The 10,553-nt window shown below is 47.4% G+C and overlaps 3 protein-coding genes across 5 annotated transcripts; all 3 read left to right on the plus strand.

Moving 5' to 3' along the window:
* Positions 1-79: 79 nt before the first annotated feature.
* LOC132256989 (conserved oligomeric Golgi complex subunit 5-like) lies at positions 80-2,592 on the plus strand. Its single transcript, XM_059753641.1, has 3 exons — positions 80-174; positions 240-2,316; positions 2,373-2,592. The coding sequence occupies exons 1-3, from the start codon at positions 138-140 to the stop codon at positions 2,497-2,499; spliced, it is 2,241 nt and encodes a 746-aa protein (XP_059609624.1). The 5' UTR covers positions 80-137; the 3' UTR covers positions 2,500-2,592.
* A 1,455-nt stretch (positions 2,593-4,047) lies between these two features.
* On the plus strand, positions 4,048-5,535 carry LOC132256988 (chromosomal protein D1-like). Its single transcript, XM_059753640.1, has 3 exons — positions 4,048-4,134; positions 4,603-4,699; positions 4,770-5,535. Exons 2-3 carry the CDS (start codon positions 4,628-4,630, stop codon positions 5,052-5,054), a joined length of 357 nt encoding a protein of 118 aa, XP_059609623.1. The 5' UTR covers positions 4,048-4,134; positions 4,603-4,627; the 3' UTR covers positions 5,055-5,535.
* A 1,393-nt stretch (positions 5,536-6,928) lies between these two features.
* LOC132256992 (chromosomal protein D1-like) lies at positions 6,929-8,777 on the plus strand. 3 transcript variants are annotated; one of them, XM_059753645.1, is made up of 3 exons: positions 6,929-6,979; positions 8,070-8,188; positions 8,259-8,777. In XM_059753645.1, the coding sequence occupies exons 2-3, from the start codon at positions 8,117-8,119 to the stop codon at positions 8,520-8,522; spliced, it is 336 nt and encodes a 111-aa protein (XP_059609628.1). In that variant the 5' UTR covers positions 6,929-6,979; positions 8,070-8,116; the 3' UTR covers positions 8,523-8,777. The 3 variants fall into 3 exon arrangements, with proteins under 3 accessions (XP_059609628.1, XP_059609629.1, XP_059609627.1); XM_059753646.1 differs by having other exon boundaries at positions 8,102-8,188; XM_059753644.1 differs by lacking the exon at positions 6,929-6,979 and having other exon boundaries at positions 7,961-8,188.
* The last annotated feature ends 1,776 nt before the right edge of the window (positions 8,778-10,553 follow it).

Consider the following 10,553-nt stretch of genomic DNA (forward strand, 5'->3'; position numbering starts at 1 on the left):
GGAGACGTGGAGACATTTCCAGTGAGAGCCGAAAAGGCGGCTTTTGGAGACTTTTCTGGCAGTTTTGACAACTCATCAACCAAAACATTCTCGCTGGTTTTCAGACTCCTCGGAAAACGCCTAAAATCCGCGTGAAAATGAAGGAAAACATCTGTGATAAGATTGAGAACGATGGTGAGAATGGCGAGGAAGCAAACTGCGCACAAGTCGCACTGATTTCTCTCTTCCTTTTTGCCCAGAATTCTTCCAGAACTTCCTTCGCGACGGCGCCTCGAGTCAGACGGCGGAGGCCAGCCGCTTCTTCTCCTACACGGAGCAGATCAACAAGCTGGCCGAGGGCCTGGACGCCCTGTCGACGGAGCTGCAGAGTCAGGTGCGAGAGCAGCACGGGGCGCTGCTGTCGCAGGCCAGCCACGCCGGCAAGCTGGACGGGACGCTGGCCGTGGTTCACGGGCACATGGAGAGTCTCGTGGGCGCGGCCGGGCGGCTGAAGAGCCACGTCAACACGCCCTACGACGTGCTGGAGAGCAGGACGCGAGTCCTGGGGCGACTGCACGAGACCACGCACATCCTGCGCCAGGCCGGGATCTTCCTGCAGCTGTACAAGCGCCTCCTGGCCACGAAGGAGTTCGAGCGCCAGGCGACGATCTTCCACGAGATCGACTCGCTGATCGAGGACGACGTGCTGAACAGCGTGCAGTTCCTCAAGGAGGAGATCACGCACGTGCAGAGCAATCGCCGCAAGCTGATCACGCTGGCGGACAAGGAGCTGAACACGGCGCTGAAGAATCTCAATGTGGACACTGTTCAGCGCAGTCTGCAGATCTTCTCCAATCTGCAGATCCTCCGGCGCTACATTGACGATCTCCTGGAGACGTTCATCGGCGACATTCGGCAGTCCATCAAGGAGTGCTTCACGGCGCCGGAGACGAAGCTTCCGGGCGCACGCGAGGCGGAGCCGAAGGGCGCCAAGGCGGCCATGAGGGCGCCTGGGAAGGCGCCAGCGCTCACCACGTCGCTGCACTTCCGCGCGAAGCTGTGGAACGCCCTGGAGTGGCTCTTCGCCGAGGAGATCTTCAGCTTCAGCGCCCAGATTCGCTTCCTGCAGAAGTGCGTGCGCAACAGCGGCCTGATGGACGCCGACATGGAGATCGAGGCCCAGTGGTGGCGAGGATTGCAGGAGCTGCTGAAGGCGTCCTTCAGCGCCTGTCCGCCGCACATCGGGCAGTGCCTGCAGCAGGGACTGCCCAAGCTCGTGGCGGAGACGAAGAGTCTCTTCACGAAGCTGCAGATCGAGTCGCCCTTCCGCGAGGACATCTACCAGTCGCTGGAGACGGGCTTCCTGGAGAAGTGCGCCAGCAATCTCAAGGCCGCCATCGCGGCGACGGATCTGCCGTCGGAGGACACGCTGGACGCCCTGATCCGCGCCGCGGCCACGGAACTGGGCACGGCGATTGTGGATCAGCGCCTGTGCGACATGGTGACCAGCGTCGTGATGTCCTGCAACAGGGACGTGTGGAACAGGCTGGAGTCCAGCATCAAGCTGGGCACGGACTCGAAGCAGATCGTGGACATTCCCAACTCCGCCCAGATCCAGAACACCACCATCGCCAACCTCATCAGCTACCACGCCGAGGCGGTGAAGCGTCTGGTGGACAATCTGGGCGCCACATTCGCCTCGTCCGGCAGCGCCAAGCGCCTCCTGGACAACCTCAACATCGGCCAGAACCTCGTCCTGGCGATCCTCCAGCAGATCTTCGACTCCATCGCGTCCGCCGTGCACGACATCATGATCTCCATGCACCGCGAGCCCGCGCTCAACGTCAGCACGTCCTCCAGCGTGTCGCTGTACATGAAGGAGCTGCAGGAGTTCCTCTCGCGCGTCTGGGGCGCTCACATTGGGCCCTTCGCCGACAAGGACACCGTCGCCAAGTGTGGCCGCGAGCTGGCCAGCCGCTGCATCGAGCTGTTCATCCGCAACGTCGCCATCCTGCGTCCGCTGTCCCAGATCGGGCGCAACAAGATCCGGATCGATTGTCAGCATCTGGAAGTGGTTCTCGTGGCGATTGTGGGCGATCTGGCGACACTGGGAAAGCCCTTCCGCGCCATCAGAGCCTTCAACACGATCCTCACGCTCACGCCCAAGCAACTCTCCGAACACTCCATGGATCCGGACAATCCCATTCCCTCCTACATCGTCTTGTTGATGATGTTCAGCTTCGCGGGAACGGATTTGACGAGTCCCAACGTCACAGCCGGTTGGTCCAATGAGAAACTGATGCAGTGGCTCGATGGGCACACATCAAATCGTGAGAGGTGAGTGAGAATCCATCAAATCCCTTGGAATCCCTTCCTGATCTCTCTCTTTGCAGACTTGAGCTCATTTCCGGAGCTCTGCACAAGTACAGAAACACTGTGAGACAGAAGAACATCACCCAGTACGATCCTGTCTATCCCCTGATCGCGTCTGGACTGGAGAAAGCCCAGCAGAGCCTCTGAGAACACAGGAAGAGCCCCAAATCCCGGAAATGGGGTTATGTTGAAGTATTCAAAATATCGCGCGCTCTCCAACTGTCAATAAAGTAAGGTTAAAGTTGACTGCTGGTTGTTTTGTATTGATTTTCCACTGCGGAAGCTGAAATCTCAAGATCCTGGCCATGGGCAGCAGACAGTCAGGACACCGAGGCTACAGCGCCACTCCCGATTATCCCCAAAGCGACCTCTCAATGGAATACATCACAATCTCGCGAGACGTTCTGATGCGCCTCGAAGGACTCGAGAAGGACAGCAAAACGCTCAGACAGAGAGTCCGGGAAGCGCCTCCGCGTCAGAAACCCACTCCTGCACCCAAGGAGACCTTCAGGAGAACCTTGAGAGATCGCCAAGACGCGCTGAATGAGGCAATCAGGCGGAATGAGGAGATCTTCTGGAGCATCGCCGCTGATCTGGAGGGAAGATTGAGGCAGAAGGAGAGGGAACAGAATGAGAATCCCGTGAAGGCGGCTTCTGGTGTTCTCGTTAGCTGCCTGCTGAAGAATCCAGGAGAATCTCTGCGCTGCAGTGAAGAAGTTCAGGCTTTCAACCGTCAGATCTTCAAACTGGCAAATTCTCCATCCGGGAACCCATAAATGGGAACCTGTTTCATCTCACAGTCGAGATAAGATCTCAGAAAGTGCATTTTATTGTAATATTCGCTACTTTGCTGCAAAATCTCAGAAAATAAATTCCATGAGAAAGAACTTGAGTGATTTTATCATTTCCGGTAATTCAAACTGTCAGAGAATGCTAAACTGGCATGCCAGAGAGGGCAATTGAAGGCATTTTCACGGGGAATATTAATAAATTTCGAGGGATTTAGAATGTTTTTCGCCACAAAGAATATCTCAAAAATTTGCAAAAAATGCCACTGAATTTTCTGCATAGACAGAATTTTACTCCACACGCAGTTTATGTGGAAAATTAATTAAAATGTAAAGAAAAAATTCACTGCAATTATGTCTTCATGCCAGTGATATAAGTAATTGAAGGAAGGCGAAGACACACTGCAGAATGCTCGATTCTTTCTCTTTGCTGGTGTTTTTCTTTCTTCTTCGAAAAACGAAAAAGAGACTTTAAAAGCTTTAAAGCAAGATGTAAATGAGACATTTTTGAGTCCAGCAAACGATTTGAAAGCCTGAATTTAATATATCGTTCAATTATGTGTAGTTTTGTTTATTTTCATTTCTTTCTTGTCAAAATTAACAAACTTTTGCTACAAATAATGTAGCAAAAGTGAAATAAAATAGTGTTTTCTGCGATTTTTGATGAAGCATTGCAAATAATTCAAACTGGAATTCTATTCCTATTGAAATTAATCGAATAACAAATTTTTAAAATAAATTTAATAATACAAAATGATGAAAAATAGAAGAGACGAAGAAAATTTGCAAGAAATGCTTTTCACTCTTCCCGCGATCGATTATAGTGCTCTGCTTCTGCTGCAAGTGGCGAAGATCGAGCTGCAAAGTGTCGTCTCGCTCACGCCAAGCCGGCGCTCTCTTTCTCGCTCTCTTTGGCGTTCTTGCTTGTGTTGTGTTTACTACTCAACTGTTATCACTGCTCGTCTGCAACTCTCCGCGGCTCTTCGATAAAACTGTAAGTAAATGCCCAGAAAAGCCCTGAAAACCCCCGGGAAAATGGGTGAAAAGTGTCGTGGCGTGTGCCGAGTGAGCGGTTTGCGTGGAATTCGTGGTGGAATTGTGGCTTTTCCAGCCACAACGGCGGCCAATCTCGCCTTGGCGTCTCAGTGAAAATCTAAGCGCGTAATTCTCAAAAATGGCGAAGCAATTTGCTCGAGGCGTCACTCGGTGGTGAAAAATAATTTTTCGCAATTTTTCCCGCTGCGGACACGCTTGGGTGGCATTTTTGGGTGGTGCCTGGGACCATGGGGGCGCGTTCTGGCATTTTTTCATATTTTTTCCAGCCTCCGCTGGGGTGGAAAAGAATTTCTTCCCGAAAAAATTCTCCTCCAGTCGCTGAGACGCGCTCTCAAGACCGCCTTTTCCGCACGCTCTCTCCTTCTCTCTCTCTCATTCTCTCACGGGGGCGCTGCTTCTCTTGCAGACTGTCTTCACAGACGCCCAGCAAGATGTCTGATACTGAGGCTCCGGTTGAGGTGAAGAAGCGCGGCAGACCGGCGAAGAACACGCAGGAAAAGGAGGTAAAGTCGCAAGTCAAGAAGCCCTTTTCGCAGGGGGTTCACTAATCTCGTTGTGCAATGTCTTCGCCAGGCGAAGAAGCGCGGCCACGCGGCGTCGCCGAAGAAGGACAAATCGCCGGCGGCCGTAGAGGTGGCCGACACGGAGAACGGCGAGGCGCCGGCCAAGCGCGGCCGCGGCAGGCCCCCGAAGGCGGCGAAGAAGGCCGCGGGCGCCAAGAAGGCCGCCCCGCCGGCTGCCAAGCCCAAGGGCACTGGCCGCGGCCGCGGCAGGCCGCCAAAGGCCAAGCCGCCAGCGTCCTCCGAGGACAACGACGACGACGACGATGATGATGAGGACGAGAAGGAGGAGGCTTAAGCGGACGCCGCAGGACATGGGGGCCCTGCCCCGCGCCATATTTCAAACTCACTGACGATTCCACTCCCCCGCTCCCTAGCTCTTAAGGCCACACAGCAACCCTAGGATGTAGATTTGATGAGAAGACCGGGCAGGCCATGTCCGAGGCGCGAAGGAGAAAAACACGTTCAGGCTAAACGGAAAAAAACCATTCTCTGGATCTAAATGTAAATAAGGACACACACACAGACTTTTCAGGACATTTCCAACCACAAACTGAGGGCAGAAAAAGAATAGTTACTTGGAGAAGAAGAAGAAAAAAACAATGTAGCGTGAATAAATTGTAATCAGTTATTAGCATAACTTTCGTTAATCTTCAAAAGTGTCTTTGTCAGATGGATTCCCAAATGAATGGACAAAAATTATGATTTATCGAGTATATAATTCCGGAAAAAAATTTATAACTTCTAATTTAACGTTCAATAAAGTAAATGTAAATTGATTTGGCATTTTGCTTTCAGTCCCTGGCCAAACGTTCTCCTCTCAAATTCGAGGCATTTCTTAAGAAGTCAGCGTTGAATTTCTGCACTTCCATCGAATATCCTCTGGGCTGAAAATCCCCGAGAAATTTGATCTTCTATCAACAGAAATCGACGAGTGGAATTGCAGAAAATAAACAAATCGACATTATCTCCGTTTCACGCACATTCAGCACATCTTTCTCTCATTTCTTCCCATCGCCATTGGCTGCATTTTGACTGAAGTGAGACGAGAATTTGTTGAAAATACCACCGAGAGAGTGAATCCTGACTAAACATCCCGCAGGACACTCAATTCCGCCCTTCTCTTTCGCCTTGCTTCGCTCAATTTTGGGGTCTTATCTAAACTCTCAGCCTTTGCTGTTGCTCTTCATGCACTTCGGAATCTTTCTCTCTCGATTGTGCGACTTCGGAGAGAATTGCAAGACGTTGCTCTGTTTATGTCTGTGAACCAGTTTTTTTTCCTCTCTGACTTCATGGGAAAAATACGTTGATATTGAGGGGATATGCGACAGTTTTTAATGAGTCTCTCGCTTTACATGAACAAGCAGACAGAGTCAGAAGAAGGCACTTTAGCTTTTTCAATAATCGGTGATTCAAAATATTGCTTTTCGCAGGAGAGAAAAAAGAGGCGGAGCTTTCAAATGGGAGGAGTTTCAAAGAATCTCAAATTCTAAGGCTATTTGTGCATTACTTCTCACCTTCTAAAAGTTTTTTCAGGTTTTTAATTGATATTTCTGCAAGAATTCGCTTAAAACAGCTTGTTTTAACATCTTTTTCGATCATAACCTAACTTTGCGCAATTTTCGGTGTTTCTCAACTTCAAAACCTTGAATTTTTACATGCAAATACTTAATTCTGCCAATTGATGTTCTTGGAGGTTAAATCTGTCTTCAATTAGTCACATAACCTAAGAAAAGCATCAATATTGTTTTTTTAGATGAAAATCAAAAGAAATACAGCAAATAAGGTTAATTTGTTAGAAAAGAAGCACTCATATGAGCCTCAAGCTCACAATTGTGTTAAAATTTAAAACTTTAGAAAAATTGAGAGGAAATTGTTTATTTTTGTTAACGTGGTTTATAAATTCTTAGGTAGTTTTCTCGAAAAATTTTGATAGAAATTATGTCTTGAGTAGAAATTTTCCGACAAGTTAATCATTTTACACAATTTCCATCAATTTTGATGAATGGGTAGCAACACTGGAATTTGGGATTATGAACCCCCGAACTGCAATGCACTCTTGCTCTCCCGCTCTTTTTTCACACTCTCTCTCCCAGAGTGGTTTTTATTTTCCACGCTCGCCGGAGAGCGCCGCCAGAGAGAGCTGAGACTGGCGGGAGAGTCGATTTTCGTTCATTCATCACTGAACCGCTGAGAGAGTCGCGTTGAGAGTGTGTGCGTGAGGTAAGCAATTAACTTCTTTTTTCCTCCTTTTCACCCTGATAAGATATCTCCGGATTTTCTTGTGCTCGCTCAGCCTCTGCCGAGGCTCCGGCAACTTTGTCTCTGCGATGAGAAATGCCCCAGGAATTTTGCTGTGTGTAAAAAAAAGTGAACGGAGTGAAAAGGGCGGGGAAAATCAACGATTTTCCTCCCATTTTGCTGGAAATGATGGCGTCCCGATGAATATTTTATGACAATCTGTCCACGAAAATCCCGGTCTTTTCCTTCCTTTGGCCATGAAATATTCAACTTTGGGATTGACATAAGTGCACACAATTTTCTGGGGCAACTTTTTCCCCACTTTTCGTGGACATTTTGATTGAGCGAAATGGGAAAACTTGAGAGAATTTGCTGCACTGCAAGTGGACTTTTCCCACATCCTTCCTGTATATTCCCTTTAATTCCATCGCAAGGCAGACTTGTGCTCCTGATTTGGTGTACATAAAAAATTTATTTTATAGTAAAACCAGGTCAAAATCGAAAAAACCCAAAAAACCAAGAGTTCTTTTAGAAATAATTCTTTTATAATGATATTTATCGTTTGTAAAATTAATTTTTTGCTTAGGAAAAATATTTTCAATCTGAATTTTTTCAAAAATATTTTTAAAATCACTTTTGAAAGTTTTATTCTTATCTAAATGGCCACAAAACAGGAGCGATTTTTCTATTCTAATATTTCTAAAGAAATTTATCTTATCTTTGAATTTTTTAAATCCTGACCAAACAATCAGTTTTATTACAAGATTTTTTCTTTTAAAAATTCAGTAACATATTTTTTTTCATATCATTTATATTTTATTAATTAAATTCTCACCAAAATTGCTTTCAAAACGAATTTTAAGAGTTGTTTTCCCAAAGAATGATCCTAAAAAGAAGTATTTTTTCTAAAAATTCCCATCTTCTTATCAGTTTTGCCCTTGAACAGCGTACAATCCTCAACTGCACTCACGCTGCCTTGCAAGATAATCATTTCCATTGCAAACTCCAACGCAGAATTTCTTTGTGTACCGAAAACGTATCTCAAAGGTGTGGTTTTTCACTTGAATCTCAGCTGAGCGTCTTTCTCTGCTTCCCTCCGAAAAGTGGTCGATCGAGAAGATGTCTGACGAAGAGGCCCCCGTTGTGACTGGCGAGAAGAAGCGCGGACGTCCGGCGGCGGACAAGGACAAGGCAAGCAAGAAAAATGATGTTTTTCCCGTGTTCCGGGATTCCTGAGGCACTCCGTTGTGACTCTTTGCAGCCCGTCGAGGCGAAGAAGCGACCCAGAACGTCGTCTCCGGAGGCGTCCGAGGGCAAGAAGGTGGCGGAGAACGGGAATGTGGCGGCGAAGCGCGGCCGCGGCCGGCCAAAGGCGCCCGCCAAGGTGGCCGTGAAGAAGAAGCCGTCGCGCGGCCGCGGACGCCCCAAGGGCGGCCGGAAGGCCAAGAGCAGCTCCTCAGAGTCCGAGGATGAGTCCGACGAGGAGGAGGAGGACGAGAATGATGCTGAGGATTCCGACGAGTAGATTCTCTGTCTCCTTTATGTGTGGTTCAACCTCGTGATTTCGGAATGTGATTAAGTGCTTTCATTTGCCCCAGTTTTCCCTCCTGGAAAAGATGACTGACATTCTGGACAGCAAGAAAAAAAAATGTGTGTGAGAGAAAAGAAAAATTGTGAGCATTTTCCCTAAAAAAAAGAAAAGAAAATTGTAAAATTATGTGTTTCATGGAGAGTCAATAAAGGACTGCGAAGTCTTCAACCACTTTATTTCGGAAGGATACATATATGGTTAGCGGAGAAGCGACCCGGAAAAGCTCTCGGCGCCGCAAAAGCTCTCCGAGAAAGCACAGGAAGTCGTGACAAAGCATTCCGTTTGAGCGTTTAAAGGCAACATTTGCATTATCTCGCTTCTGTGGGCGCTTTAATCTCATCGTATTTAGATGGAGGTTGTCTGTGGCCAGACCTCCGCATCCCGATAGCGTCTCTCGGTGGCGAGAAAACCGCATGCTGTGCTCCGGATAATGCAGATAAATTCAGCATTGACGAACATACGAAGGTTCATTTCATTCCTTCAATGCTCTTTCAATCCATTATGCCGCCTCCTTTCCTGCTTACTTTACATATATTTCCACCACTGCAGAAAATAACTACACACCACGGACAGCACAGAATTTCCATTGGGTGAATTGAGATTTTTCCAGTCATGCCGCGCTCATAAATAAACCTCCACTCAATATCTCAACGCATGGGGAGGCTCTTTTTTTTCTGCCGCACAGCCTCTGAAGAGGTGGAGAGGAAGTTGGATCGAGATGAGTTTCCTCCTGACCAATTTTTAGTAGCATTTTTGCCATCCACTCGATGCGTGGCGCGCGGCACACAATGGCACAGCGATGCTCGATATATGTGGATTCGATTGAGCTTTTAATGGGCTTCCTGTCTGGCCGGGCCGGGCCGAGAGAGAGAGAGAGAGCTTAATCTATGATCAAACAGTCCCTCAGCGCCGTCCTTGCTCTCGAGACCTTCCATTCCGTGCAATAAGTTATTCATCTCCCTCGTGCTTCGCCCCGCAATTGCCCAGTTGTATTCTATTCTGCTTCATTTGCCACTCAACTTCTTATTTTCCCTCCGTTCGCCCGCCCACGCCCCCGCCCACCACCACCCCGTTCCGGAAGAGGAAAAATCACAGGACGAAAACAGAGGCAGTCGACATGGCTTCTGGGCCACGCTCAGGACTTTTGCGTTTGGGAATTTCTTGGCGAGCGTTTGAGCGACGCACACAAACATTTATTTCCAATAAGAGATTTTCCTGATTTCCCTTCAACATGGCGATTGCTTTTGTTGGCATTTCTCGAGATATTTAATACAAATTATCTTCAAATCGCTTCTGAGAAGTGAAATTTGAAGAAATCTAAACTCTTGAAGTAGAATTTTAAAGGCTATTTTGAGGTTATGTTTTCCAATTTTCACTTAAAGAGTAGAAAAAACGTTAAAAATTGTTTTCTGGTGGAGAAAATTTGCGTGCAGAGTGCGAAAATGGACACGATTTGTTAGTTTTGTCTCTGAAATTTGCAGGTTTTTCACAAAAATCATCTAAAAATTACACTGAAGATTCCGTAAAATGTCCTTCTGGAATAGAAGGCCCTTTTCTTGAAACCTCCGCAACATAATAGAAATAGAAGATCTTTTCAACGAACCCTCAAAATAGAAGGACTTTAGTGGAATCTCGTTGCACATAAATAATTTCCACTGCTTATTAATTGAAAAAGCTAAAAAAAATTAACCTTCCAAAAACACCAAGAATCACATTAATTAAGCGTAGTTTTATCTCGATTCGCAACTTTAATATAATATTCTATGCCGGAGAATCTTTTCTGGGATGTTTCTCTGCTTTTCCTCTCTGGAATTCATGGGCGAAATTACAGGACTGCGGAAGTGTCCAATGAGCGCTATTCTTAATAATTCAGTGTCATTCTCTTCCCAATTTAATGACCTTCTTCCCCATTGTTTCACGCCAGCAAGGAGTCCGCCTTGGCAGATTGCGTGTGAATAGGCCGAC

The sequence above is a fragment of the Phlebotomus argentipes genome, unplaced genomic scaffold (genome assembly GCF_947086385.1).
Source record: "Phlebotomus argentipes unplaced genomic scaffold, Phlebotomus argentipes genome assembly contig_50, whole genome shotgun sequence".
NCBI classification, from domain to species: Eukaryota; Metazoa; Arthropoda; class Insecta; order Diptera; family Psychodidae; genus Phlebotomus; species Phlebotomus argentipes.

What these genes read in the sequence shown, in the direction of transcription:
- LOC132256989 (XM_059753641.1), top strand. Translation starts at nt 138, where the DNA reads ATGAAGGAAAACATCTGTGATAAGATTGAGAACGATG. An exon ending in TGATAAGATTGAGAACGATG is followed by an intron (nt 175 to 239) that starts GTGAGAATGGCG and finishes CTTTTTGCCCAG; the next exon opens with AATTCTTCCAGAACTTCCTT. An exon ending in CACACATCAAATCGTGAGAG is followed by an intron (nt 2,317 to 2,372) that starts GTGAGTGAGAAT and finishes CTCTCTTTGCAG; the next exon opens with ACTTGAGCTCATTTCCGGAG.
- LOC132256988 (XM_059753640.1), top strand. Translation starts at nt 4,628, where the DNA reads ATGTCTGATACTGAGGCTCCGGTTGAGGTGAAGAAGCGCGGCAGACCG. An exon ending in AGAACACGCAGGAAAAGGAG is followed by an intron (nt 4,700 to 4,769) that starts GTAAAGTCGCAA and finishes TGTCTTCGCCAG; the next exon opens with GCGAAGAAGCGCGGCCACGC.
- LOC132256992 (XM_059753645.1), top strand. Translation starts at nt 8,117, where the DNA reads ATGTCTGACGAAGAGGCCCCCGTTGTGACTGGCGAGAAGAAGCGCGGA. An exon ending in CGGCGGCGGACAAGGACAAG is followed by an intron (nt 8,189 to 8,258) that starts GCAAGCAAGAAA and finishes GACTCTTTGCAG; the next exon opens with CCCGTCGAGGCGAAGAAGCG.